This window comes from Apostichopus japonicus, chromosome 16, assembly GCF_037975245.1.
Source record: "Apostichopus japonicus isolate 1M-3 chromosome 16, ASM3797524v1, whole genome shotgun sequence".
Taxonomy (NCBI): Eukaryota; Metazoa; Echinodermata; class Holothuroidea; order Aspidochirotida; family Stichopodidae; genus Apostichopus; species Apostichopus japonicus.
Genome location: NC_092576.1, coordinates 34,556,498 through 34,583,688, shown reverse-complemented (window position 1 = coordinate 34,583,688; position 27,191 = coordinate 34,556,498). Strand labels below are relative to the sequence as shown.

The 27,191-nt window shown below is 34.1% G+C and overlaps 1 protein-coding gene across 3 annotated transcripts; it reads left to right on the top strand.

The window, feature by feature from the left end:
- The first annotated feature begins 391 nt into the window (after positions 1-391).
- Positions 392-27,191, top strand: LOC139982389 (uncharacterized). Of its 3 annotated transcripts, none has more exons than XM_071995185.1 (27): positions 392-702; positions 4,164-4,276; positions 4,755-4,884; positions 5,563-5,634; positions 7,732-7,803; positions 8,633-8,704; positions 9,101-9,172; positions 10,149-10,220; positions 11,002-11,073; positions 11,363-11,434; positions 12,367-12,438; positions 13,197-13,268; positions 14,894-14,965; positions 15,452-15,523; positions 15,956-16,018; positions 16,633-16,704; positions 16,806-16,877; positions 17,078-17,149; positions 17,480-17,632; positions 18,037-18,105; positions 18,206-18,271; positions 19,007-19,078; positions 19,311-19,364; positions 21,827-22,020; positions 22,370-23,940; positions 24,665-24,791; positions 25,425-27,191. In XM_071995185.1, the coding sequence occupies exons 1-27, from the start codon at positions 596-598 to the stop codon at positions 25,487-25,489; spliced, it is 3,792 nt and encodes a 1,263-aa protein (XP_071851286.1). In that variant the 5' UTR covers positions 392-595; the 3' UTR covers positions 25,490-27,191. The 3 variants fall into 3 exon arrangements, with proteins under 3 accessions (XP_071851286.1, XP_071851288.1, XP_071851289.1); XM_071995188.1 differs by lacking the exon at positions 392-702 and adding an exon at positions 735-830; XM_071995187.1 differs by lacking the exon at positions 19,311-19,364.

Here is a 27,191-nt window from a genome sequence, read left to right as displayed (position 1 = left end):
CAATTGGATTATAGTGTTGTATAGGTTGTCCACAAGACAGTTGAATGAATATCGGAATAGATTCACACAATGTTTGCTCCAGAATAGATATTGCGAATCGTTGTGAGCTTTGGGTTAATCGTGTCCTTTGGGTTCATAATAGGTCATGGTGAAGTTCTGTAACACGTCTTTCGTATAACACACTGTCGAACCTATACAGACTTAACAGCTTCGGCTTTTATTTCAGCACATATTTCACTTGTTGGAGCGGTGATTTCCAAGAGTGGAGGATCGGGATCTAGTGGGAGTGTGGGGGGGGGGGTAGTTCCATCCATACCCGTAGCTTGTTACTCAAACGTATAAGCACTGTGGAGGAAGCAATCTTTGCATCATAACATTTCGTTCTTGTTTTGTCCGACCTTTATTGTGTTTCGAACGAAAGTAAATTTCCATTGTGCTTTTGTTGTCGACATCATATCTTTCACTTTCGTAGAAAACAGTGTCCAGTAGCTGTCATCGCTTCGATAAACAGTATGTCAGTCGAGAAAAGAAAGGGGAAGAAAAGTGGAAAATATATCAAGGAGGATACATCAGTATATGTATCCTTGTCAAAGGAATGTTGAATTTCCTTTCACGAGTTGCGGTAACAAGCTACAATACCTTTATCACCACATCGAGACCCGCCTTCAAGTATCAAGTGTCCATCGTGTGCCTCCGTGAAAGGTAAGTTTAAATGGGATATTCACACGATAAGTGTTTTACTTTCGCTAAGCATATGTTACTATACCACTCATTAGTGCATGTGTTGGATCTGCGAGAGCATTTTTTGTATGACTTATGGTTCTCACCAGGTGAGTGGTTCCTGATAATCGTTCTTGTTCAATAAACATTATAAATTATGATACAATGAATCTTAAAGTTATGGAATTATCGGAGTAAACGTTTTGTTGCAGAAATAACAACAAGAGAAAAAAATACTAAGCGAGCAAAATGTTAGAAGATTTGGTAAAAACAGGCATTATAAAGAAGACAATCGTCACGTTTTCAAAGGCGATAGTAATTAAATTTGTCAACAATCCATCTCATCAAGCGCTTGCTCAATAAACAACCATGTCTCGTCACGTTCATTTCAGTTATAATAGTAAACTGCGATTGTTTCTTATTTTATTGCTTGTGCATGAACATAAATATATTGTGCGTTTTATTTTATCATGTTAAGTAGACTAATGTAAAACAAATTGTTAGGTAAGTTTTATACTCTGATTTTAAATTGAGCAATCTTGCTAAGAGAATATTGGTGACGAGTGTCGGTTATTTTTCATAGTTTCACTATAAAAATGTGACTTCTAACAAAAGTAACAGAACAGTTTGAATAGCAATAGATCAGCAATTGAATATGTTCTTTTCATTGGACATTCACATTTTAGTTGGAAGTAATGCTGAGGGATAGTTATCCGTTATTGTTTTGTTTTGTATGCACGTGACATCATATGAATATTCAATAACAGTGTTTAAAACAACTTTACAACTGTAACAGTTTTACTACCACTCTGCAAAGACAAGGAGGGTTAGCTCAATGGTTAACGCCGATGACTTCCAATCATAAGATAGTTCGAGTCACTCCAAGATTAATGTATGTCGTCAGTTACAGAGTTGTTGAAAATTGGCAATTCATAATCATAGACGTAAAGTATGAATCTAAGAGACTGACTTCGGTCAGCTTGCGGCTCTGATAAGCCAATGAGGCTTCTTCGCAAATTCCGGATCGCAGGAGGATCTCAACTACATACTTCAAACATCGTCTTTGAAAGTTAATCATTAGTCGATATCTGCTGATAATTAAGACCATATTTAGTATATAACTCAAGTGCCATTACTTAATAATTAAAGATCACGCCTTTTTTTCAAACCATGTTGACTCGTGTCTATATTCAATGTATAATGTACTGACAGCTGATTAATCTAGAATGAATTTTCAAGGAAGTTGCTGTAAAAGAAGATATGAAACAGTAACATCATACTTCCCCTTTCACATGATCAATGCTTCATTGTTTTACTCTTTTATTTTTTATCCACCATTTAGTCTGTTTTCATTTTCGTTAATTGCTTGTCACGCTAAGGTGTTATAAACGTATGAAAAATTAGATGCAGGTTTATATGATGTGCTTTATCTTTCAATTTTGTTTTCGACTCCCATTCTGTTGCTAACACACATTGCTGATTCAAAGAAGTTAATGGTTCATTGTTATAGATAAATATTCATATTCATTTGTCATTTATGTACAAGTCATTTAACAGATTCTGTTTAAAGTATCTCTTTCGAGGTCCTGCTTTAGTAATGACAATGATTTGGAGTTGGATAGCATCATGTTTTATGTCTAGAGTAAGGCAAATTACGTCACTAAAAACAGAACTAGTATTGTGTAATACAGGTGACAAATGCACACAGTGGCATTGCGACCTTTCTTACCGGTTTCGAACCCCTGGACGTACAATATATCTTTGGACACACACAATAGATACATATATATGTATATATATATATATATATATATATATAAATAAATAAATATATATATATATATATATATATATATATTATTAGAGAAAACCAGAGAAATAAGATATGACTCATAATTGACAAATAACGAGTAAGTTTTAGAAAATATATTGGAATTTTCGGTCACCCTGGGACCTTCGTCAGCAACACTTGGCAGTCGAATGAAAAGTACAAAATGTGACACAATGAAAGAATGACGCTAGATAAGTGTAAGTTACAATAATGGAATTTAAACCGAATAAACCATGACTATACAGGAAGCGGATTAAGGAGCAAAGAACGGATTACATATGCTTGTAGAACTGATAGTTGTTAAGCATATGCTTGTAGAACTGATAGTTGTTAAGGGGTCCCAAGTCTTTGTTGAGGCCGGTGATGTGAGACTTAATACGAAAGATCCAATCGATTTCTTTACGTTTACGTTCAGTGGTTGATTTGAAGTTCCAGGCAATTAAAATACATTTTAGTTTTTTTTTTAGAGAATGACTATGAAGATTGAAATGTTCGGAAACTGGGAATCCTGCAAATTATTATGAATAGACTTTTTGTGAGTATTAAAACGTAAGCGGAACCGTGAGCCTGTTTCACCTACATAATTGCCCTCTTTGCAAAGTACACAATAGAAAATGTAAATAACATTAATAGAATCACAAGCGAGGGAAGGGGGTCTTAGACTAAAGTCAACATTTAGAATCTTGACCACGGTGCCTGGGGTAATATGGGGACATATATAGCATCTAGGTTTACAGCAAGGAAAATATATATATATATATATATATATATATGTATATATATATATATATATATATATATATATATATAAGATATATCCACAAGAAAAAATGGGGGGAAAATGATACTTTCATTTCCAACTTTATTACTTAGAACGTTAAGTCGGTTACAATATATTTCGAGCGTTAACACGGCTGTTCTTCAGTTGTGCTAATGAAATGGAAGAAACTAGAACTTATTGGTATTTAGCTTAGCATGTATAGTCCTAAAAGAGAGATCCCTGTTGAGCCCATTGTTGTGTGTGTCGAGGCGTTTTTAGTTCCCGGGTGCTTCGTTCATGAACGGTTTTGAAGAAGCCGTATAGAATGACAAATTTGAAATCAGATAAGTTGTGATTGGGGAGATTAAAGTGTTCAGCAACAGGGAAACCTGGATTATTTTCGCGGATACTTAGTTTGTGATTATTGAAGCGAAGTCTGAACTTAGTGCTGGTTTCGCCAATATAGGTGACCTGGGGGCACTTGCAACAATATAGGAGGTAGATGACATTGCTGAGTCGCAACCAAATCTACCAGGTCTCAGAGTAGTGCCTGAGGCCCGGTGGAAGAAAGCGGGGGGGGGGGAGGTGTCGAGGTGTGTGCACACCAAGCATCTAGGTTTGTTACAGGGGATGTTACCACTGTTAGGCTCATTATACTGGGTGGGGCGAGATTCGTGCGAACCAGCACTGAGCGGATGTTACGTGGTTGTCTATACCATGTCCATGTCCATTGTCCAATATATTTTCTAAAACAGTACTAATTACCAATTATGAGTCAATTGTTATTTATCTGCCTTATACGACACGACGTGGGTGAGGGTCTTAATCTTTTGTATGTTATCATTTTTATAGAATCTCCAAAATGAAGATTGCCTTGAGTCTGTTATTTCTGATATTGGTGACGAAAAATGGTGCCGTGACTAACGACGCAGAAGAAGGCCACGATATACCGTGTGAAACCAACGGTAAGGTTTCCTTCTTTTATTTCCAAAGTGTAAATGTGCCCATTCATTTGTCTCGCTAACTCAATTATATTTTCTGTGAATAATATACATATGTTTTTAATATGTTATACACAACATGGTAACATCTTTAAAATAGTTGTTTTAAGTTAATATTTAATGTGATTTTAAGCAAACCTGAATGAAAGTTAATTACTGCAAAATGGGTGCTGGTAAACGGCAAAATACACATGAGTACAGTTCCTGTGATATCTCGGAAGCTAGGGATACTCAATGGTCGTTCTAAGGGAGTGCAAAGTCGCCGAAAATAAAAATGTATTTTAATATCACATGACTCAAATATATGTGTTTTTCAGCATACCTTCCCCTTAAAAATAAAGTAAATAGATGTCACGTTTCAATAAATACCAAATCTCGATAACATTGCAAAACATAAATTACCTATACGGAGTGCATGGTATATTGATTTGTCAATCTTTAGAACTACCATATGCTTGCGGTTCCAAAGGAATCTGTAGATGTAACGAAACGAGGAAAGGTTATAGTATTGATTGTTCTAGAAGACAACTGCACAACTTGTCACTGGTTATTCCATCAAATGTTACTTTTGGGTAAGTACCTTTACTCTTTTATGGTTACTTCACCGTAAATACTTCTAAATCTGTAATGGTTAATTATTATTTAACTCATTCAAACTCTCCAGAAATTAAAAGCAACATGGATAGTAACTGCATACATGGTACATTATACATAATGTAATAACCCCACACAGATCAGTTTATCGAATGGTTGACAATCAACAATTTATTTGAATAAACGGTGAAAAAAGGGACTTATCAGGCTAAGGTAGGATTCGATCCCTGTCTGTGTCACAGACCGAAGTCCGTATCACTCGACTACAGTGACTTTACTGGTGTGTGAAAGCGTATAAACTGGCTTCGTATAACTACCGATGAGGGCGTATCATCCAGTGCTACGATTGTACAGAATGCACCCCTGTTGTATATGTGTGTGTGTGTGTATTAATTTTGTCGGAATAATATTCTAAAAGTATATGTGGTTTTAATTTATTAGGAATCACTTGTTTGTAGTCGTTAAACATCAATACATCTTTGTAGCAAATACAAAAACATTTTGTCCTGCATTATTATCAATATATGATGGTGAATTTCTTATTACACTGTTTATCTCTTATGAGCTGCATAAACATACCATAACCTAAAACTTTCAAGATAGTATAAGGATAGAGGTGTCCGTATTCATTTACATATTTTATAATGTCTCAACAGTAACTTCTCTAGAAACTACCTCAGTTTGATTCCAAAGGACACCTTCAGATTGACCACCTCTCTTAACCTGTTGTAAGTAACTGTTTCCTTGTCTGATTTATATCAAAACAATATACTAGTTCTGTGTTTCCTTCAACAACAACTACAGTATTTTTGCCTCTCCAGCCGTTTTTCATGCCTTAATTAGTTCTAAACTGGTAAATGTATGCACCCGTTAATCAGTTAAAATTAATGTGTTTAATAACTTCTTAACATGTGTTAGATTTATGACCAGTTGCTGCTGAGAAGGAGTTATTTATAAACGAAAAAGACTGAACATAAAATCCGATGCATAATGATTGACTAGACAAACCGGATTTCTCGAAAGGTTTTGACAATATTTCGTCCACATATTAACAGCAAGCGGATGACACTTTACTGTAAAACGCTGAAAATATGCCATTTGAACCATCTCACCAAGGTACACTTAATAGTCAGAAATTTGGGGACAGTTGCTTTGACTCATAACCAGTCATTCGTAGAACAGTCTTTGGTTAATGAATTCGTATGTTAGTATTTTTTCCACAGTAGCATCTGCTGATAGGTGTAACACGTGTTACGGTGTTATAACACACTTCAGTTTATACTGATTAACGGCTTTGCGTTATTCACAGTAGAAACGTACCAATCAATTCATTGGGTGGCCATAGGCGTACGGGGCCATTTCGCTTTGGGGGGATAGGAACTTTTGTGCCCGAAATTTTCCGTGACACTATCTAAGCGGAGCGCCAACATCGGTTGGCGCGTAGCGTACCAGAATGTTTTTGGCAAAATATGCCTCTCAGATTGCCGGAAATGGCACTTCTGAGGCCTTACAAGTTGCATCTAAACATTCATTATTTTATAATCTCACGTTTAGAAATTTATACTTCCCCAAAATTTGGTAAATTAGAAGAAGAAAAAATGGTAACATCACTTTGACGGGGAAAACTAGGACAGTATATTATTTAACTCCTATTTAGTTACGGTATTTATTATTTTAACACAGTACTCAGCTACCCCAGAAAAACAAACATTGTTCAACGACACGTAGGCGGGAAAAATGTCGCTGTGTCGGGTGAGACTGCGATTTGTCTCAAGTATAAAAAATAGCAAAGTAGATGATAAACCTGTACTTTTAGGCTCGTAGGCACCCACCCCCCACCATCTATGAAAAAGAAAATGTTTGTTATATACACTCATGTCTGGGATGTCCAGGTATACAGTTGACTAGTTAGAAAAAAATGTTTACTGCGGGTTTTTTTTTCACTTCAGAGACTGCTAATCTCCATGCATGATTGTCACCACGATTGTGAGCGGCGTTCCCTGTTAATAATTTTGGGCGATAGTGCAAAAAGCGTGGTAGCCCAGATGAGCTGCGCTTACGGTGGTGTTACACGGAAATATTCGGGCATCATGATGCTAAATAAAAAAAGGGCCTATATTAATACTAATTTCACAAAACAAATAAAACTGAACGCTCTCCACGGAATCTTCGGGCAAAAATATGAAAAAGATTCGGGGAAGCTACTACATATTTATATATATATATTTTTTTCTCCTCTTAGCCTGCCCGAATTTTTCAGGACTTTTGCCCGAATTTCTCGTCCTCTGGAAATTTGGGGGAGGGGGCAGTCTGCCCCTGCCCCCCGCCTCGTACGCCTATGTGGGTGGCCTCTCTTAACGTGGCATAGGCTTCTTTACCGATGTACAAGTGATTTGTCATTGATGGTATAGGTAATATCACAAAAGAGCAACAGTCAAGAAAAAGTTAGCACCAGTTTCGTAGAATAACAACGAATGTTCTTTCCTTCAAAACTAGTAAAACATCTGCAATTCAAATCCAAACAACATTTGAAAGAGAAAGTACAATAACTTTTTCATCACAACAACCGTGAAACCTGTCAACAGTTTTTTTTTTCTTTCCATTAATCTTTCAACGTTTTGTTATTATAGTGTCTAATCCCACTTAGGTTGGTTCATCATCTATGACAAAACATTCCTGACAATAACACAATTAACCCAGTGTACAACGGATCTGGCAGTACTGTTGGTAGTGGTAAAAACTAGTATTTGTATATCAGCTGAAAATATAAGCGAATTAATTTAGTGTTATGGAGTTAAATCAGTATTGTTAAAATTCATCGACAGAAATATTTCAAGAAACAAGATATCAGAGCTTCACGAGGAAACATTCTATTACACAACCCAGCTAACAGCCTTGTAAGCATACTCTCGTTACATGTATTGCATTTTAAAATTGTTTTTATTTTACACTCATGACAGCATCTAACTTTATTTTGGTTTACTTCATTAATTAGTATTAATTATACCACTATTAAAAATGATACTATATATATATATATATCTTGACAGTTCTTTATTTAGTGTTAACAGTAGTAGACAATCATGTTTAATATAATTTAAGCTATTCATGACTATCATTGGTTTATCTTTGATATTGAACATATGTTATGATGTTTGGTATATATATATATATACACATATATATACACATATATATTATCAATATATATATATATGCGAAACTTCTTTTTCCCCATGAATGTTCTCTTTTCTTTCGGTTTCGTTGACGTTATTTGTAAGTCAATTATATCTGTTTTGTCAAATCTAGTGATATAAACTAGCAGATTGTTTCAAAGTGAAGAATCGATTATTTAGAATTAGAATATATCAGGAATGTATTCGTCAGCCTAAATGCTTGTAATATGTCTTGTCTTATTTCTATTTTATTTGATTAGTTAATGATTTGGTATAGCTAAAGACTAATGTTTACGATTCTGCTACGCCTTTGAGAACAAACCAAACACATGATTTTCTATTGAAATTGATAGAATCATAGAAGAGTAAGACATATTTAACTCTGCTACTAAGAGAACCTAACACGGATATTAGTGAATCGCCTATGCAATACATGTGTTTTATTACTATAAAAACTGTTTTATAACCCATACTTATCACGTAATTAGTGTTGATTGCATATATGTTGATTGCATCATTTTTACATTTTTTTTTCTACTTTTTTACCGAGATATATCAACGACAACGTCTTGACGAAATTACCCACAACAATTTTCAAGAAACTCGTAAATTTGTCTATTTTGTAAGTAAATATTAAGGAAATTGTTTGCTGGCAGATATCTGTAATGTCATTCTCTTTTTATAATATATTTTGATTGTAGAACATCGTTTTCGTTTCGATGTAGGACCCCGCATGTAGGAAATAATTAGATAACAAAACATGTACTGCATATTCAGGAAGTTGTGAACCTTTTCAAATGATAATTTATTCTCTAAACTCATGTTTCAAAGCACTCGTATTGGCAGTATGAACAGTTTCTAACATTTATCTGATAAAAACATGTTATTCATACGGCTAATACTAAACGGTACAAGTGTTTTGAATTGGAAAATGAAAGTAGAGATTATAAAGGGAAAAAATGTCCTAACTGGGTGGCAATTTCATTTAAGTGAAGTCTTTGATTCATACTCTTTTTAGGAGGTTGTGTTTTAACACTATCAAAGAGCTCCCAGAAGACATCTTTAATGGAAATTCGAACCTTAAACTCTTGTGAGTAGCCGACATATATCTGAAGATTTTTTGTTGTTTAGGGAATTGTGGTACATTCTAGTGTCTTTAATTTGAACATAAGACATGAACCGTTTTAATATGCTAGCATATTTATTCCATTGCGAACTTTATCCAATATGAAAAAAAAATCTAAACTTTAAGATTTCCGTCCATTTACCTTAGTAAACCCAGAAGACGATACTGTGCAGACTAGCACATAGAGTTAATTCTTATTCGAAAGTTCATTTAAGCAGCACATGCATATGTCATTAAATTGCCTCATGACAGGTCGAATGTTAGCTGTCACTGCCTCATCAAATCATGTGAATTATTATCCAAATGCATTTAAAACCAACCTGAAAAAGATCAGTATGACTCATTGCCTAATATATTTGGTGTGTATTAGATATAGGATAATTCGAAATGCTGATATACTTTTAAAAAGTTATATAATCTTGACAATATTGGATCTTTATTTGACATGATGGCACTGAAGTGGGCATTGTAATCATTATTAAAACGGTCATTTAGAAGTTAATTTTCGTCAATATAATAATTTTTAGTAGTAACTTAGTAAATTCTTTCTCATAGTTCACATTCTGTTATTTAAAAATATTCCACATTTTATTATTAATATAATGTTAATATAAAATGTTATTATATAATGTTATAATATTCCACATTATATAACATCCGATATCCGCAGAGTTGGATAGCAGTTCATTGATGCTGTATCACAGCAACATAAACCATTAGCTGACGAAGAAGTAAACTTTTTATTGACAAACAATGACGAAACCCCTTGACGGTAGTAAAACTCTTTCAAAAACAGATGTGCTTTTGTGTTTCACAGTAGGCAACGATATTGATTTCTACACACAAGAGTCATTACTTTACCAATGTCATTATGCTCTTTATGCGGATACGCCACTGAATTTCACTACCCATTGTTTTGATGTATCGCTATTTCTTACAGAAACCTTTACAACAATAAGTTGACAGCGGTCCCTGAAAATATTTTTCAGAATCTTAGCCAATTGTCTACCCTGTAAGTAAATAAGTAAAGTACGGGTAAAACTGATTCCCCATCATTTTTTTTGTAAGCAACATCATACACTAACTTATAATAGTTTGACTAGTCACTATTTATTTCTGTATTTCAATCACACTTTCGGGTCACACGCAATTGTGTAACTCATTTAACACTATGAGCAATATCAGAGGTATGGACACACACTTTAGCAAGGAATTCGGAGCTGGAAGTGTACCAACAACATTTAAAGACAAAAAACCTCAAATAAAAAAACTAGTGCAGGATTACTTGACATGAATTTCGACACATATCCTAGCCCAGATAAGGGGGAAGGGGCCGGGGAGGGGAGGGATTGACAGTAGTCTATAAGGAATGAAGACGGCGCCCTTGTGTACCAGCCTATCTTTGCGTCTATAAATGAATATCAGCACATGTTGACAGTATAACTGCTATCAAAATGTAACCATTAAATATCTAAAATAGGACATAGCATTATTTTCTTTTCATTGTCCCAACTATCTGAAATAATTAGTTCAACATTATAGTGAATAACCTTGTGTTAAAGTTATAAATGATCCATTCGCCATTTGAAAAAGTAGCTTCTTGTACGTTAGTATTGATAGCTGGAATTTGGAAAGTAATAACTAGTTTCTTGCAGAAATTCAATTATTTTCTATCAGTAATCTAAAAGTCTTGTAACATACATGTTAGTGTTGTTATAAATTATTAAGTGCACTAATTTGCCATATATGCTATTTTTTGAAGTTTCGTATTAAACTATCACTTTTCATTTCAGGAAGTTGTCATTCAATAACATTAGATTGCTTCCAGAGGGACTCTTCACCAGAACGTCACATTTGAAAACCCTGTGAGTACAAGTCGCGTAATGCATACTGTAGTTCATTCGTAGGTTGAAACATATTTAACTCTTCCTTTGTGCTACTTAAAGCACCGAACAAAGGAATTTCCTAACATTACAAGCTTAGGAGCGAGTTGACTATGCAATACATTTTTTTTATCACTATAAAAGCTGTTTTTAACCCATACTTATCACTTAATTAGTGTTGATTGCATATATGATATGTCGTTAGTGTGGTAATTTGGATTTCTATCATGGCAACATACATTTGAACATTTTGTTTCCATTTTTTACTAAGATATATCAGCGACAACTTCTTGACGCAATTACCCACAAACATTTTCCAGAAACTTGTTCATTTGTCTACCTTGTAAGTAAATCTTAAGTAAACTGCATGCTGGCAGATATCTGTAATGTCACTCTCTTTATTATTATGTTTTATTGTGGAGCATCGTATAGGTTTTGATGTAGGATTCCGAATGTAGACAAAAAGGATACCAACACATATACTGAATATTATTATATTTAATAAGTTGCGACACTTTTCTAATGCTAATGTTGTACTATACTCATATATATATATGTATATATATATATATATATATATATATATATATATATATATATATATATATATATATATATATATATATATATATATATATATATAAACATCTGTAATGTTTAAATATAATACCGAAAATGACAAAATCTACGATATTTTGCAGACATTGTAATTGTTTTTAACTACATAAATGATAATGATCATGATCATCGTCATTGTCATGATCACTGTAATAATAACGATAATGATGAAAATGATAGCGATAATAATAGCGATCATGATAATGAAACAGATAACGATAACTACAGCAACAGAGACATTGACAATGATAATGAAAATCACGATGATCACATATATCATCAAAAACAAATACTATCATATGATAATGATCATAATAATGGTGATGATGATGATGATTACGATGGCAATGATGATGATGATGATGATGATGATGATGATGATGATGATGATGATGATGATGATGATGATGATGATGATGATGATGATGAAGACGACGACGACGTCGATGACGATGACGACGATGACGACGATAATGACGATAAAGACGACGATGATGACGACGACGACGATGACTATGATGGTGATTATGATGGTGTTGCCAATGTCATAGAAACATTTGCTAATGATTTAGATACTCTGTTTAAAGCGAGAGGTTTGTAATATCAACAATGAACAAACTGATACTGTAATTTAATCAAAAATGTTTTCTTATCTAGGGATTTGTCGTATAACAACCTGACGAGTCTACCGACAGGACTTTTTGATAACACTACACGCTTGAAAACTTTGTGAGTTATTTGAGAAGCTTCCGTATTCAGGATGACGAAGTTATTCCTGAGATATTATCATAGTAATTCGTTTCGTCACTTTGAAGCAATCTGCTAGTTATATATCACTAAATGTGTCAAAGCAGGTATATATATATATATATAGTATATATATATATATACATTTTCGAAAAAAATCTTTCTTTCAATATCTTTTGTCTTTCTTTAATATAACACTGTTCTCTAACATGACAAGATTAAGAGCGAGTTGACTATGCAATAAATGAATGCTTTTTTTATGAATATATTTGAACCCATACATATCCATATATATGACAATGATATTATATGATATGAAATGATATGATATGATATGATATAATATGCTGTGATATGATATGATATCGAAAATGATAATGATAATGATGATGATGATGATGATGATGATGATGATGATGATGATGATGATGATGATGATGATGATGATGATGATGATGATGATGATGATGATGATGATGATGATGATGATGATGATGATGATGATGATGATGATGATGATGATGATGATGATGATGATGTTAATGAGAGTTATAGTGATAGCGATAGTGATAATGATATTTATAATGACAATGATACTGATAATGATAATGAAAATTATAATGATGATAATCATGATGAAGGTATAATGATCGCCGATAGCACGGAAACATTTGCTAATGATTCCGATGCTCTATTCACATCGAATGGTTTGTAATAACAACAATGTTTGCTTTGCTCAGGGATTTGTCGTATAACAATCTGACGAGCCTACCGAAGGGAATTTTTGATAACACTACAAATTTGAAAATTGTGTGAGTTATTTAATAAGTTAAGTATATTTTGATTTTGCATATGTGCTCTATTAAGTGTAGAGAAAGAGACTGATGGTGAGAAAATATAATAATGTTATAATAATTTGCTCAAAGTCTCAACAAAACCCAAGAAAAGTGAAAATTAACACGTGTCAAGGTACATTTGGAATCATAATAAATAAATGTACGAAAGACAGCGATAAAAAACAAAACATGTGCGCATGTTCTGCATATGTATATCTGGTACACAATTTCACCAGACACATAACAGTTAGCGGTTTCAGGTCCACGCTCTCTCCACCTCTCTCTCCATCTCTCTTTTCACCGATGCTCATTTTCATGGTTTGCCTGCAACTCTCATTAACGCATAACGATGACTTAGAAAACACGGTAGCTACAATTATAACTATTTTAGGCTAAAAGTCTCGCTTCAATGCAATGTTTGAAATTGTCATACTATTGTAATACAGTAATCACTGCTCACTAGTTACTTGTCTCATCCACACGCCCGATACATTCTACACACCTAACACCTATACCCACCAAATGCGAGCCTGGTTAATTCTACACACCAGCACATATTCTCACTAAATGTGAGCCCTGCAAATAGTACATACCAAATACCTATACTGAAGGGGAAAAAAGAATCCCTCGTAGCTGGTCAATATTAACAAATATAGACGGTATCTCACATATGTGCTCTATTTAGTGTGGGGAAAAAGACTGATGGAGAGAAAATATAATTATGTTATAGTAATTTGCTCAAAGTCTCAACAAAACCCAAGAAAAGGGAAAATTAACACGTGTTACCGTACATTTGGAATCATACTAAATAAGAATACGAAAGACAGCGATAAAAAACAAAACATGTGCGCATGTTCTGCATACGTATATCTGGTACTCAATTTCACCAGACACATAACAGTTAGCGGTTTCAGGTCCACGCTCACTCCACCTCTCTCTCTCTCTTTCTTTTCTCTGATGCTCATTTTCATGGTTTGCCTGCAACTCTCATTTACGCATAACGATGACTTAGATAACATTTTAACTACAGTTATAACTGCTTTAAGTTAAAAGTCTTAATTCAATGTCACTTTTGAAATTTCCATAGGAGTTTAATACAGTAATCACTGGGCACTAGTTACTTGTCTCATCCACACGCCCGATCTTCTACACACCAAGCACCTATACCCACCAAACGTGAGCCTGGTTAATTTAACACACCAAACAACTTTACTCACCAAATGTGAGCCCGGTAAATACTTCATACCAAACACCTATACCCACCAAATGTGAGCCCGGTAAATACCAAACACCTATACCCACCAAACGTGAGCCTGGTTAATTCTACACACCAGCGCATATACTCATCAAATGTGAGCCCATTAAATACTACACACTAGCACATATACTCACTAAATGAGAGCCCGGTAAATTCTACTCACCAAACACCTATACTTACCAAAGGAAGAATACCCTCGTAGCTGGTCGATATTAACGGTACGACCAGTGTGAGAATTTCTTGACATAGCAATCACAATTGATGCAGTAAATTTAAAATAATTTGTAACATTCCATTGATGAATCGCTTAGCAACATTTTTTATGATTTTCTTTCTCTGACAGGTCAATTAGCAACAACCATTTAACACGTTTCCCGCCGGACTGTTTTCGAAAACTTGAAAATTTGAGCGAATTGTAAGAAACAGGAAAAGGAAACAAAAAGTCGTTTAAAATTAATTCCTAATAGGGTTCTTCTTTATTCCTTTGAAAATATGATTTTTTTACAATTTATTTGTATAGTAAGCGATACATGGGTACCTGTGTAAAGTGTGTTAATTAACACAGTGTGATGATCGTGAAGGGAAATACAAGAAATAACAAAAAAAAAAAAACTTATATGTTGGTCAACGTTTTGAAGTGATTAAAACATAACTTATGACTGTTAGATATTTCAGAGTTGTACCTAGAGGTACATTTATTTAATACCATCATAAAGAAACATTACTTTAACATAACAATTACATCTTTTACATTAATTTTCGTTCTTTTTTAACAATTATTCTCTAAATTCCATTTGGACAAATATCATATTCTGGTGGCACCGCATGAAAATGTTATTATGGTGGCTAATTTGTTGATGGTTAGGTCGTATTAAATTGTTTCTCCTTTTTGTCATTTCAGAATCCTACATGAAAATGAATTGACAACTTTATCGAAATCTATGTTTGCTGAAAATGTTTCCTTAGAACACTTGTGAGTATTTCAATGTTTAAGTACTAACAATAAGCATTGTTGTATACAGGTGTTGTTGCCACCAATTACTGAATTCCTGCTATCAGGTATTTAATGATTGTAGATGATCACATATGGCTTGTTATTTCATATATGAAATATGATATAAATATGCGGTAAAGTAAATTAATACACATGCACGCATCATGTTCTCTTCAATATATTTAAGCTTCCACTGGCATTTTCGAATGGTAATGCACCAGTATTTTCAACGCAAAGTGTGATATCAGCATGAATGAGCTCAGAATGTTGGAAAATATGTGTAAAGAAGATGGATATTGATAATGATTAGAAGTAGTGGTTCTCGATTTTTTTTGACATGTTTGCAAACTAAGAAGTTTTTTCCCAATCCTTGAAACGAATGTCAATTTTGTTTTCTTCATATTCCAACAGAGATTTGTGTGATAACAATATAGCACGACCAACAGCGGACTTCTTCCCAGAGACTAAAAGATTGTAAAACAGTAGTTTAAGCTGTATATCCATAATTCCCCATTAATGTTAAATGTAAATATTGCGTCATTGTTATAAAATAACATACTGTAAAACCTACATATGACCAAATGTCTCACTAAGAGATCTAATAGTGGTAAAAGATAATTGCATGCTGCTAATTAGCGAGATAGTATAATATGTGTCACAGGGATGTTTAATCCATGCAAAGAGAAAGTTGTGTTAGACAAGGATTGTTTGCCTTATACTCTTGTAGTTCATACCTTGTTAAACCTTTTCGCCTATTTATATCACATTGACTGATACGTTACCATCATGTACCTGATCTAAATGTGTCCAAATGACTAACGAAGTTCACACGGTAACAAATAGCGGTGCCCACTTATCTTTTCGATTATGATGTGATGAGGGGTGTTTCAGAATAACAGGAGCACAGATATTGTTGTATATTACGTTGATGATAGTCATTGTATTTAACAGCACTGTGTGTTACAGATTCACTTTTCTCATGAAAATATTGTTTGCAATAATCATTATCACAATATAAAATGACGCACCTCTTTACATCTAGGACAAATAACATATTCCTTTGGTTTACCTCTTTCTCTTAATTTTAGAATGCTTGTTTCAAATAACATAGCCTACATACCGGAACGCATGTTTCAATCTTTCAAAAATCTGAGCCAAATGTGAGTAATAACATCTTAACTCTTTGTGCACTTGTTTACTAATTGCTGTTGCTGTAATTATCTTTATATAACATTTACTAAACACATTTGTTTTTCGACAGATACCTTTCAAAAAATAAAATTGAAACTCTATCGAATACTTCATTGCTTGGTTTGAACCTTGTTCACCACATGTAAGTTCTACCAGCTGTTTGCTTTATAACGTTTCATTTTCATATTTAACTAAATTCCGTTGTCTATATTTGAAATAAGAAAATCATTACTGCTACTCAATTTTACACGAACTAATATTTTGCGATCTTCCTTGAAGATTTCACAAGAATTATAATACTGCGACCTTCTTCACAAGAAATATTCTCGTTATTTCGTTTAGAACCTTTTATGGAAACAATCTTTCATCTCTTCCCGCCGGGCTGTTCCAGACAATCAACTTGACATTTAGTTTGTAAGTTCAGTGTGCATTTGATTCCTTGTTGCTTTTGGTGAGCGAAATGCCCAATGTATTATCATATATCTTAGCAGAGAAATATATTATCGACTACTGTTGACATTTACTCGCAGTAAATGTTAATTGCACTTTATATTTTCTTTGGGCTTAAAAAATGATCGTGTGCGTAAAGTACTAGTAAAAATGTACTCTTGTGTTAGTTGTGGTGACACCGTTAAGCAGTAGTTACTTTTCACTGTTGAATGGTGTCTCCTTACGACAGTGCAATACATATATGTACTCTTAGCTTCTATAAATCGTATTTTTTTCATTTTCTCGAAATTTCAGGGACTTGTCGAACAATAGTTTATCGATAATTCCGAGGGGACTCTTCAGTGCTTACGGTGGAAATCACGGACTGATGATATTACAACTGCAGAGAAATAAGCTCACTTGTCTATGGAATGATACTTTCCAGGGATTAGGCAGTTTATCATACCTGTAAGAATTTCAACGCTATCATGATTTGATACCAAATGGATCGTTGTGTGCTAGTCTCTTTAGACATGATTGAAAAGACACCGACATATCAGTTTTCCAGTGATATATTTAGTGCTATGGAACACACTTTTAGCAGATCATCAAATACGTTCTTCACTAAAAGATCTCGTAACGCTTTCTGACAGAATACTATATTTTAGTTGCCGAAGTTTGAAGTTTCAAAGTTTGTAGATTACTAAGGATCGTTGGGCTCCACTACAACATTCGTTAGTTTAAACATGATTCCTTCATGAATTTACACGGGTGGTATTAGATGAAATTCCCGGACATGCTATTTACTCTCATCTGCCTGCAAGATAAATGGATGCTTCCATAGTAATCATTTTCTATTATTTTTTTGGCAGAATTCTTAACAGGAACCTTATTCATTCCATCGCAGAACGAGCCTTTTTGGGCACCCATCTCAAATGTTTGTAAGTTAACGTTATTTTTCTGTATATCTAAGCTTGAGACGAGTGCTGCAAAATCCTTGTAAAGTGATGCATTTTTAACGTTATTGTTTCTCTAATAAAGATACCTGGTTGCGAATAACATCTCGAATGTCCCCTACAACTCGTTTGCTCTCAAAAACATTGATATGTAAGTATACACGTGCTTGGGAAAAAACAGATTTTCACAATGTTTATTACATGTACACGTTTTAATATAATTTAACGTTTTATCTCAAGTCCTATGACAAAGGTGACACGCGTTAACGGGTCGTTGATACCTGAATTTATACTATAACTAATTGGTTGTACGCAGTTTGCTTTATCACTTACACATACATTTATTGATGACAAAAAAATATATATATATTCGAATGACGCTGTAATCTTTCATAAATGTTAATAATATTTTATAATGGAATGCAATGATGGTTGCATTGTTTATAATTTTCCAGCCGTATCATATTGTTCATTTACTTAATTAAAAGCGGGATTTCTCTTGAAATTCCTTCCCTGTAAAACTGTTTAATTTTTATACGATGAAACTGTTGTGTGGTCCTTAGTTACTCGGTATTGAATTCACTGTGGCTTCTCACTGGCATCCCAATTAACAATGACTATTAGGGATCACCATCAACTAAGGACTGGATAGCCCAGTTGGTAGAGGCCAGGGTTACTTACTTGAAATCAAAGGTTCGAATCACTTTCAAGCCAAAGTATTTCCTAGTCCATTTTCCGATGTTCATATACTTTTTTATTGATTACATAGAGATACATGACATATTTTACTGCAATACTATTCTAATGAGAAGGAGCACATACAACATATGATCATACCCGATAATGTCTGTATGGAAGTTACATTGTGTGTTTTTATATTCCATAGCCACTTGTACAAGAACAACATCCTGAATTTTTCACAAGTAGCGCTGAACGGAGTTGGAAATGGAAGTACCTTGTGAGTACTTTTTAAACATGTATCTGCTTGATCATATCTTTGTTAAATACATTTTTCTTTTACAATTCAATTTTTGTTCTTTATTCTAAAATCAATACATATATTCTCAGGAACCTTATTCGACCGACAAAAGTAAAGAAGTATAATAAAAATCATCTGAGATAAATCAGACATGCTCAAGACGATTCATGCGAAATATGAGAGAGCTTTTTTCTTTTTTTGTCTTGTTAAGATATATGAACTGCAACCAATTAGGGAGACTACCTTTGTCTACAAACGGCAATATGTAAGTTGTATTAGCTTTCTTAGTGTCTTTGGTTTACTTTTTAATACATTATCTTAAAAGGGAATTGAGGGCAGCACGCAATCATAATCCTAATTGTTGATGTGAACATAGGCTTTACAATGGAAGCACTTCTTGATATCAAGAACTTATCTAAAATTTAGCACCGACATTTTGAAAGTTGAGAATGGTGCCGTTGGCGCTCATTGAGGTTGATTGAACAAAATCGCTGGAGATCGCCATTAATAGTGTCTTTGGTTTAATTTTAAGTGTTTTATCTTTACCCTTTCTCCTAACATATCAATATCATCAAAACATAAAAAGCCGGTTCCCAAGTTTATAGATATATGCATAATTTTTGTTGTCAATACAGACATTTTTTTTGCCAAATATTTACTAAACATGTTCACTGGTACATATCTTTTATAAATCGAAGGAAGCAATGATCTTAGCATAGTAATAGACAATTATAATATTAAGAAAAGCACTTCCTGCCTCATTTTTAGCCCATTTTACAGATTTTCAAAGTATCTTCTAAGCATGCACTGGTCTACACTTTCGAAGTTATCAATAATTCATTACATGTAACGTTAGTCTTAAGTCTAAGTTTTAAGCTCATGTACTTCAAAAATATCATTTAATTCATGCTGCACATTGGTTTACAATAATTGGATGTGCAAGAAGAGTAACACTATTTCCCTAAGCTACAAATGTATTTCGCTCCTACAGAAATATTCATTGAAAACCACTTTGTATAAGCGTATACGTTTCTCTTGGCAACTTAATAAAATCCACTTTATAGATAGGTTCTTGTTAAAAGAAACTTGTCATCAAAGAGACAAAACTAGAGCTATCATGCCATTTCTCATTTCTATGCTCTGAGCAAGTGTGCACACAATTCTTTACATGTCACTAAGGACTGGAGATGTGCTAATATTACCCTAATTTTCAAGAAGGGTGATAGGTCTAAGCCCTGTATTTATAGGCCCGTTAGTCTCACTAGTGTTGTTTGTAAGGTCATGTAGTCTATTGTTAAAAAGTCTATGGTCTGTCACTTCAGCAGTTAGTCTTTGATCAGAGAGTCTCAACATGGCTTTTGTCAACAAAGGTCTTGTCTCACTAATATCCTTGAGTTTATGGAAGATGTAACAAGCTCACTAAATAGGCAGAAGTCTGTACATGTTGTGTTCCCGGATTTCTAGAAGGCCTTTGACAAAGTTCCCCACCAGCGTCTTTTACTTAGGCTGAAGAGCATGGTGTCAATTGGAATTTACTGTCTTGGATCGGGTATTGGCTTGGTAATAGGGAACAGAGGGTGGTAATTAAAGGCTGTGCTTCTTCTTGGCAGGACGTTGCTAGTGGGGGTTCCACAAGGGTCTGTATTGGGTCCCTTGTTGTTTGTTGCCTATATAAATGACATCGACGCAGATATTTTGTGTACGGCAAGTTTGCTGATGACACCAAATTGTATTCTGGGGTCTCTTCCAAAAACGATTCTGAGAAGTTTCAAACGGATTTGGATAAGATTTTTCGTGGTCTCAGGGGTGGCAAATGTTTTTTAATATGGAGCACATTGGTAGTAGTAACCAAAAGTTTAAATACAATCTTAATGGTGTGTAGTTACAGGAGGTCTCTGTTGAAAGAGACCTAGGTATCTACATTGACTCATCTCTGCAACCTTCTAAACATTGTCTTGAATCTGCTAAAAGAGGCAATATGGTTTTAGGTATGATCAAGAGGAATTTCAGTTTTCCGAAAGAGGACATCGTAGTTAGGCTTTATAAGCAGTTGGTTAGGCCTCATCTGGAGTATGCTGTGCAGGCTTGGAACCCATATTTTGCTAAGGATAAGGAAGTAATTGAAAAGGTCCAGAGGAGGGCTACTAGGATAATTAGTTCCTTAAAGAGTGTTCCTTATTACAGGCGGTTACAACTGTTGAATCTCACCACACTGGAGCTTAGGAGGTTACGTGGGGACTTGATCCAGGTTATCAAGATTGTGTATGGTTTCGGCAATAATTTTTACCGACTTTTACATCTTTGCTAACAGTAGTTGTACCACAGGTCATTTTCATGAACTCCAAAAGTCACATAGTAAGATTAATATTCGGCATACCTTTCTTTTCTAATAGGGTTGTGAATGAGTGGAATGGTTTGCCTGAGAAAGTTGTACTTGCAAGTAGTTTCAATGGGTTTAAGAATGCTTTGGACAAGCACTTTAAGCATTGTAATTTGGTCTGAGTGTTTGTGTCTTCGGTATGTTATTCTCTCTCTTTATGGTCCTTTATTGGGACTTAAGTGTCCCACATGATCCTCTTTTCTACTAAACTAAACGAGTATGCGTAATGATTATATTTTAACATAAATAAACAAAATTGACATTATAAAATGAACATCATAAATTAAAAGATGACATTCAAATCTTCCACTCGGTCTGTTTCCTTCGTTTTTCTTCTCTCTTTATAGCATATGTGTCAACGATGAAACTTTTCCCTCTTTGGAATTTCCTTTGAAAGGTCCTTTTGCATTGTTAGCGTCATCCTTTGAGAAGCAAGGTTTCGAATGCCAATATATTGGTAAAGGCATGAGTGAATGTAGACCATGTCCAACGGGAACACTTGGTGGAGGATTTCGCAAGAAGTGTAGAGGCTGTCCGAAAGGTGCCGTAAACATTTGAATTTCAATCTAAAGTTCATTCTAACCAATTATAAAGCCATTTAGTCCCACTTACCCGCTTCTTGTGTCTTAGATATGACGTATATCATTTATTTCATTTTGTGTGAGGTAAATTCTCCATTTTTTTTATTTTTATAGATGAGCATGTTATTTTGTATCAAGTATAAAAATCACTTCGTTTCCTAAACAGCTGACTAACTTATAATATCTTCTAATGCCCTGCTCTTAAAGAAATTTTTCAAAATTAAGATGCTTGATCGACTAAATGATCTTCCATTCTAGTTCAATTACTCTACCCCGAACTTAAATCAATCTCTGCATTTTTACGATTAGGTGGATTTTACCAAGACGAAATAGGAAGCATTGAATGCAAAACCTGTAACGATGGAAATTTTGTAGAAAAAGGCAGCGGTTCTTCTTTAGTCCAATGCAAAGTTTGCCCTGAAGGAACGGACAAAAATGTATCCGCTGGTTATCGAGCTTGTGTATGTAAACAAAATTACGCTCGAAAGCATCGGTTTGGGGAATGTTTTCTTTGTATTGCCGACGGCTTAAATTGTTCTGCAGATTACATATCAATTCTACCCGGCTTTTACTGGAACTGGTCTTTTCCGAAAACAAAACCAGATCAGTACTTGAAATTTGTGGAGAATCTAGAAACTAAGACCGACGACTATGATAACACAACGATGCAGTATGAATACTCTATGCCGTTTGTTTATCGTTGTCCTCGAAATAGGAGTTGTGACAGTAAAGACGGTCTTCCAATGTATGGTAACGACAACTGTGCTGATGGTTACACCGGTTGGTTGTGTACCAAATGTCGATCGGGATATTATTCGGTTCTGAGTTCCTGTCATCCTTGTCCCAGTAAATTATGGGTGCTGGTAGTGTTCCTTTTTGTTGTTCTCTCGTGCGTTGTTCTACTTTCGTTCATTGTCTGGAAGAAGAACAAGATAAGCAACCAAAGATCTATGATTGACAAACTATCGTCAAGAATAAAGATTGTTCTCGGCTTTTATCAAGTGATTGGCGATTTATTCGAGACTTTCCACAACGTACAATGGCAAGGTCCTCTATTAATTTTCGGTGAATTTCTATCGATGGTAGTTGCCGATTTCTTTCAAGTTTTTGTTCGTCCTCAATGCATCAATGAACAATTTGAGATAAATCCTTTGCTTCAGTTTAAAATTGTTCTAATATTTCCAGTTGTATTAGTCACCACGTACCTTTACCTAAGTTGTGCAGTCTATTTCATAGCGAAGTGCGGATTCTTCTCACTCACTGTTCGACAAAGGGCCAAACAGACAGTTTCAAGGCTGTTCACCTTAGTTGTCCTTGTGCTGTTTGTGACGTACACACCAACTTGTAATTCCATTTTCGCGGTATACCCAGCAGCGTGCTCTACGTTCAAAATATACAGCGTCGGCAATGAGTCCATAACTCTTCTTCGAGCAGATTACGGCATCAATTGTAAAGATCTTGACTCCTATCATGTTGCGGCTTACATTTCTACAGCGGTGTACGTTGTTGGGTTTCCATTGTCGCTGTTGATTTTGCTACGAAAATATCATACCAAAGGTAAAAAGGCTACAACTAATGCCGATTTCGATTGCAGTTATGATGGCTCTATTGACGAAACCACTCCACTGGTCACCGGGACCGAAAGGAGAAAATATTACTCCCCAGTTTGGTTCAATTTTCTCTGTGAGAATTACAAGAGTCAGTTTTGGTACTGGGAGGTCATCGAGTTGACCAGGAAGGTCACCCAGACTGTGATGGTTACACTGCTTGGATGGCACAACTCATTGACACAGCTCTCAACCATCGGGATGTCGGTTCTGTTTCTGACTCTTCATGCTAAATACAGTCCAATGAAAAACAAATTTGAACAGAGGTTACAGGTAAGTCCAGATGAGCAAAGCCATGTCACCATCTTCGTTGCATTATCATTCAGATGTTATAATTATTAACATCAAACAGCAAAAGCCTACCCTAGGTACATTTCGTTTATGAAATTGATTCAGTATAATGAACAATAATGAATAATAATAATAATAATAACAATAATAATAATAATAATAATAATAATAATAATAATAATAATAATAATAATAATAATAATAATAATAATAATAATAATAATAATAATAATAATAATAATAATAATAATAATAATAATAATAATAATAATAATAATAATAATAATAATAATAATAATAATAATAATAATAATAATAATAATAATAATAATAATAATAATAATAATAATAATAATAATAATAATAATAATAATAATAATAATAATAATAATAATAATAATAATAATAATAATAATAATAATAATAATAATAATAATAAATGAGTTCTTAATATGGCGCCAAATACTAAAAGAGTATTTCAAATATGTTCTTTTTTAGTATCACTGTCAGCAAAAGGAATAAGGAAACTAAATTGAATATATGTTAAATATTAAGTTTACAGACACAATACCTCAAATTTCATATAACAATTAGTAAGTGAGCATTCTTTGTTTTGATTACATTTTGGTTCCTAGTTCTTCATTTGTCATCTAAAAAAAAGTCAGTGAACATTCATTATATTGATTACATTTTGATTTCATTGCAGTTTTTTTCTTTGGCTGCGATATTTATAAATATCATGATAGTGTCTGTACGAGTGAGCTCCGAATACGGTACAGCAATATATACTGGTCTCTTTGTTCTCGATATTTTCATCATATTTATCGTCTCAGGTGAGTAGTTTAAATAAATTTCAGCAAAACCCAATCACATTGAAACGAGCTCTGAGTGTGTTTTCGGTCTGAAAGTAAATTGCCCTGTAACCTTAAAGTGAAATCAAGGAATCGAACACATATTCCATTGGTAATAATGGATAGTATCGTTATATTTCTTCTTTGTCGGAGGCTTATTCATATGCATTAAGAAATGCATGTTGCATTCGATATCGTCATAACATTTCCATGATACAATGTACAAGTGTGTTTGATTGTTATCTTATTTAGACACCCCGACCATTCTTGAAAGAAAAAAAAACCCATAATGTTGCTCCTGCTTTTCTATAATAGCCGAGTTGTTGTTAAATCTTTTTGTCAAGTGTAAATCTTGTCGCCACGTGGTATTATTTTTTCTCAAACTAAAGTTCCAACACGCGCTAGGGCTGCTAACACACATCTGTGTGCTGCAAATACAATTGTCCATTACGTTGAGTAACATTGAAGAATACAAAGTTTACAACAGAGTTTTCGCATTTTGAGAATTGTGTTACTTGATTGGAGATCATTCTTTAGTGCATTCTGAGACAACTTCTGTTGAAAAGAAAATATCGTGTTATGACATCGGACATTCATTTTTCTTTATAATTACAGCTGAGGCACTGCTTCTAATCATCCGATTCCTCGCTCGAAGCTTTAAACGTTCTAACAGTGATTAACAACTACGTTTCTAAACTGATTACTAATAAGGCTCATGCATATCTGTATTATAAATAAGATGTATATATTAGCATTGACCACAGTTTGTAGAAATATTCAAACCAACATATCACCGTGGGAGAGAAATGGTCACTCTCCGTGAGATGTAGAGGCCTTTTGAATGGCTGTCTTTGCATTTCATGTACCCCCAAGTGCACTGTTAGAAAATGGTTAGTGTTTGCAACATTTCTATACGTACACAGGCCCATTTTTCAAATAAATAGTTAACTATTTAGTAAAATATGATGTACTCAAACACTTTCTATATAGTCAGTTATAGAGAACAAACGTCAGAAATAGAACTTTGAAAATAACTGTATATATCTTTATTTGGCTGGCTTTACGGAAAACATCTGTACATACATTTTACTTTGTAAGACTGTATATTATTATAGCTGTTTCATTTAGCATACATGGTAGAACTTACACGTTGAGACCAGTCTCTACATTATAACACTAGCCTGTATATAGCATATGGAGCCAAACCATTTCCTGTAATATAATGTTTACCCAGTAACCTGTATGAAATTCACTCTATATAACACTATATACCTATATGGAAAAAAATTACAAAGGTATATGTGAAATATGGTAAGAAGACGTCTAAAGATGAAAATGTGCAGTTAACCAAGGCGAGGAAAACAATTTCACTCGGATCTTTTTATATCATTCCTGGTGACAGATCACCGCTTATTAAGTCGTGTAATTCAGAAACTGTTTTCCCAAATCTTATCGTAAGGAGAACTCCTTTTCATGTTTAATAACGTCTTCACGGAAATTATAAATCCGTTAAATGGTCATTTTCGCTATTAAATATACATGACGGCATCCGGATAAATTTAATTATTTCCTGGTAAGAATCAAATTCTCATGTGACGTAGACCCTTTCCTTTACTGCATTTCTTCGCCAATGGACCCTGTTGGATCTTCAACATTAGAGCTTGTGTTTCATATAATATATCAATGTACCCTGTTGGATCTGAAACACAAGTGCGTGTGTTTCATTTAATACATCACTGGAGCCTGTTGGATCTGAAACATGAGAGCGTGTGTTTCATTAAGTATAACACTGGTACCTGTTGAGTATGCAACATTGGAGCGTATATTTCATTTATTACATCGCAGGAGCCTGTTGGATCTGAGATATGAGGACGTGTGCTTTACTAATTACATCACTGGTCACTGTTGGATCTGAAACATGAGAGCGTTTGTTTCATTTAATACATCACCGCACCATATTTATATATTAAGGAAGAATCCCCTATCTTTACCGAAATGGTTAGTCTTCTGCTTAGGCAACATCAAATCTCATTTCGAATACTTAAACATTTACTAAATTGTATCCACGTTTATTATTCGTTGTATCACTGGGATAATGCTGTTAACATAGAAATATTTGTATATACAATAGTCAAACATTGTCGAATTTCACTATTATTGACCTGCAGAGCGTTTGCTTACGATTCAAATCTGTCTTTTTGATCATGCTTTTTACTGTAATTGCTGTGAGTTAATCTAATTGATAGGTGTAAGCTTTGATAATTTAATCGTCACTTCTTTTACACTCTCATAATGTAATTATAATTAATGCAAAGTCGTCTTGCTTAACTATTCATTATTAAGTAGATCAATATAGTACACTTGATACCCAATAAATTTAAC

Excerpts from the sequence above, each read along its gene's own strand:
- LOC139982389 (XM_071995185.1), top strand. The coding sequence starts at position 596 with ATGTTGAATTTCCTTTCACGAGTTGCGGTAACAAGCTACAATACCTTT. Across the intron at positions 7,804-8,632 it reads ACAACCCAGCTAACAGCCTT|ATATATCAACGACAACGTCT; the intron begins GTAAGCATACTC and ends TTTTTTACCGAG. Across the intron at positions 12,439-13,196 it reads ACTACACGCTTGAAAACTTT|GGATTTGTCGTATAACAATC; the intron begins GTGAGTTATTTG and ends TGCTTTGCTCAG.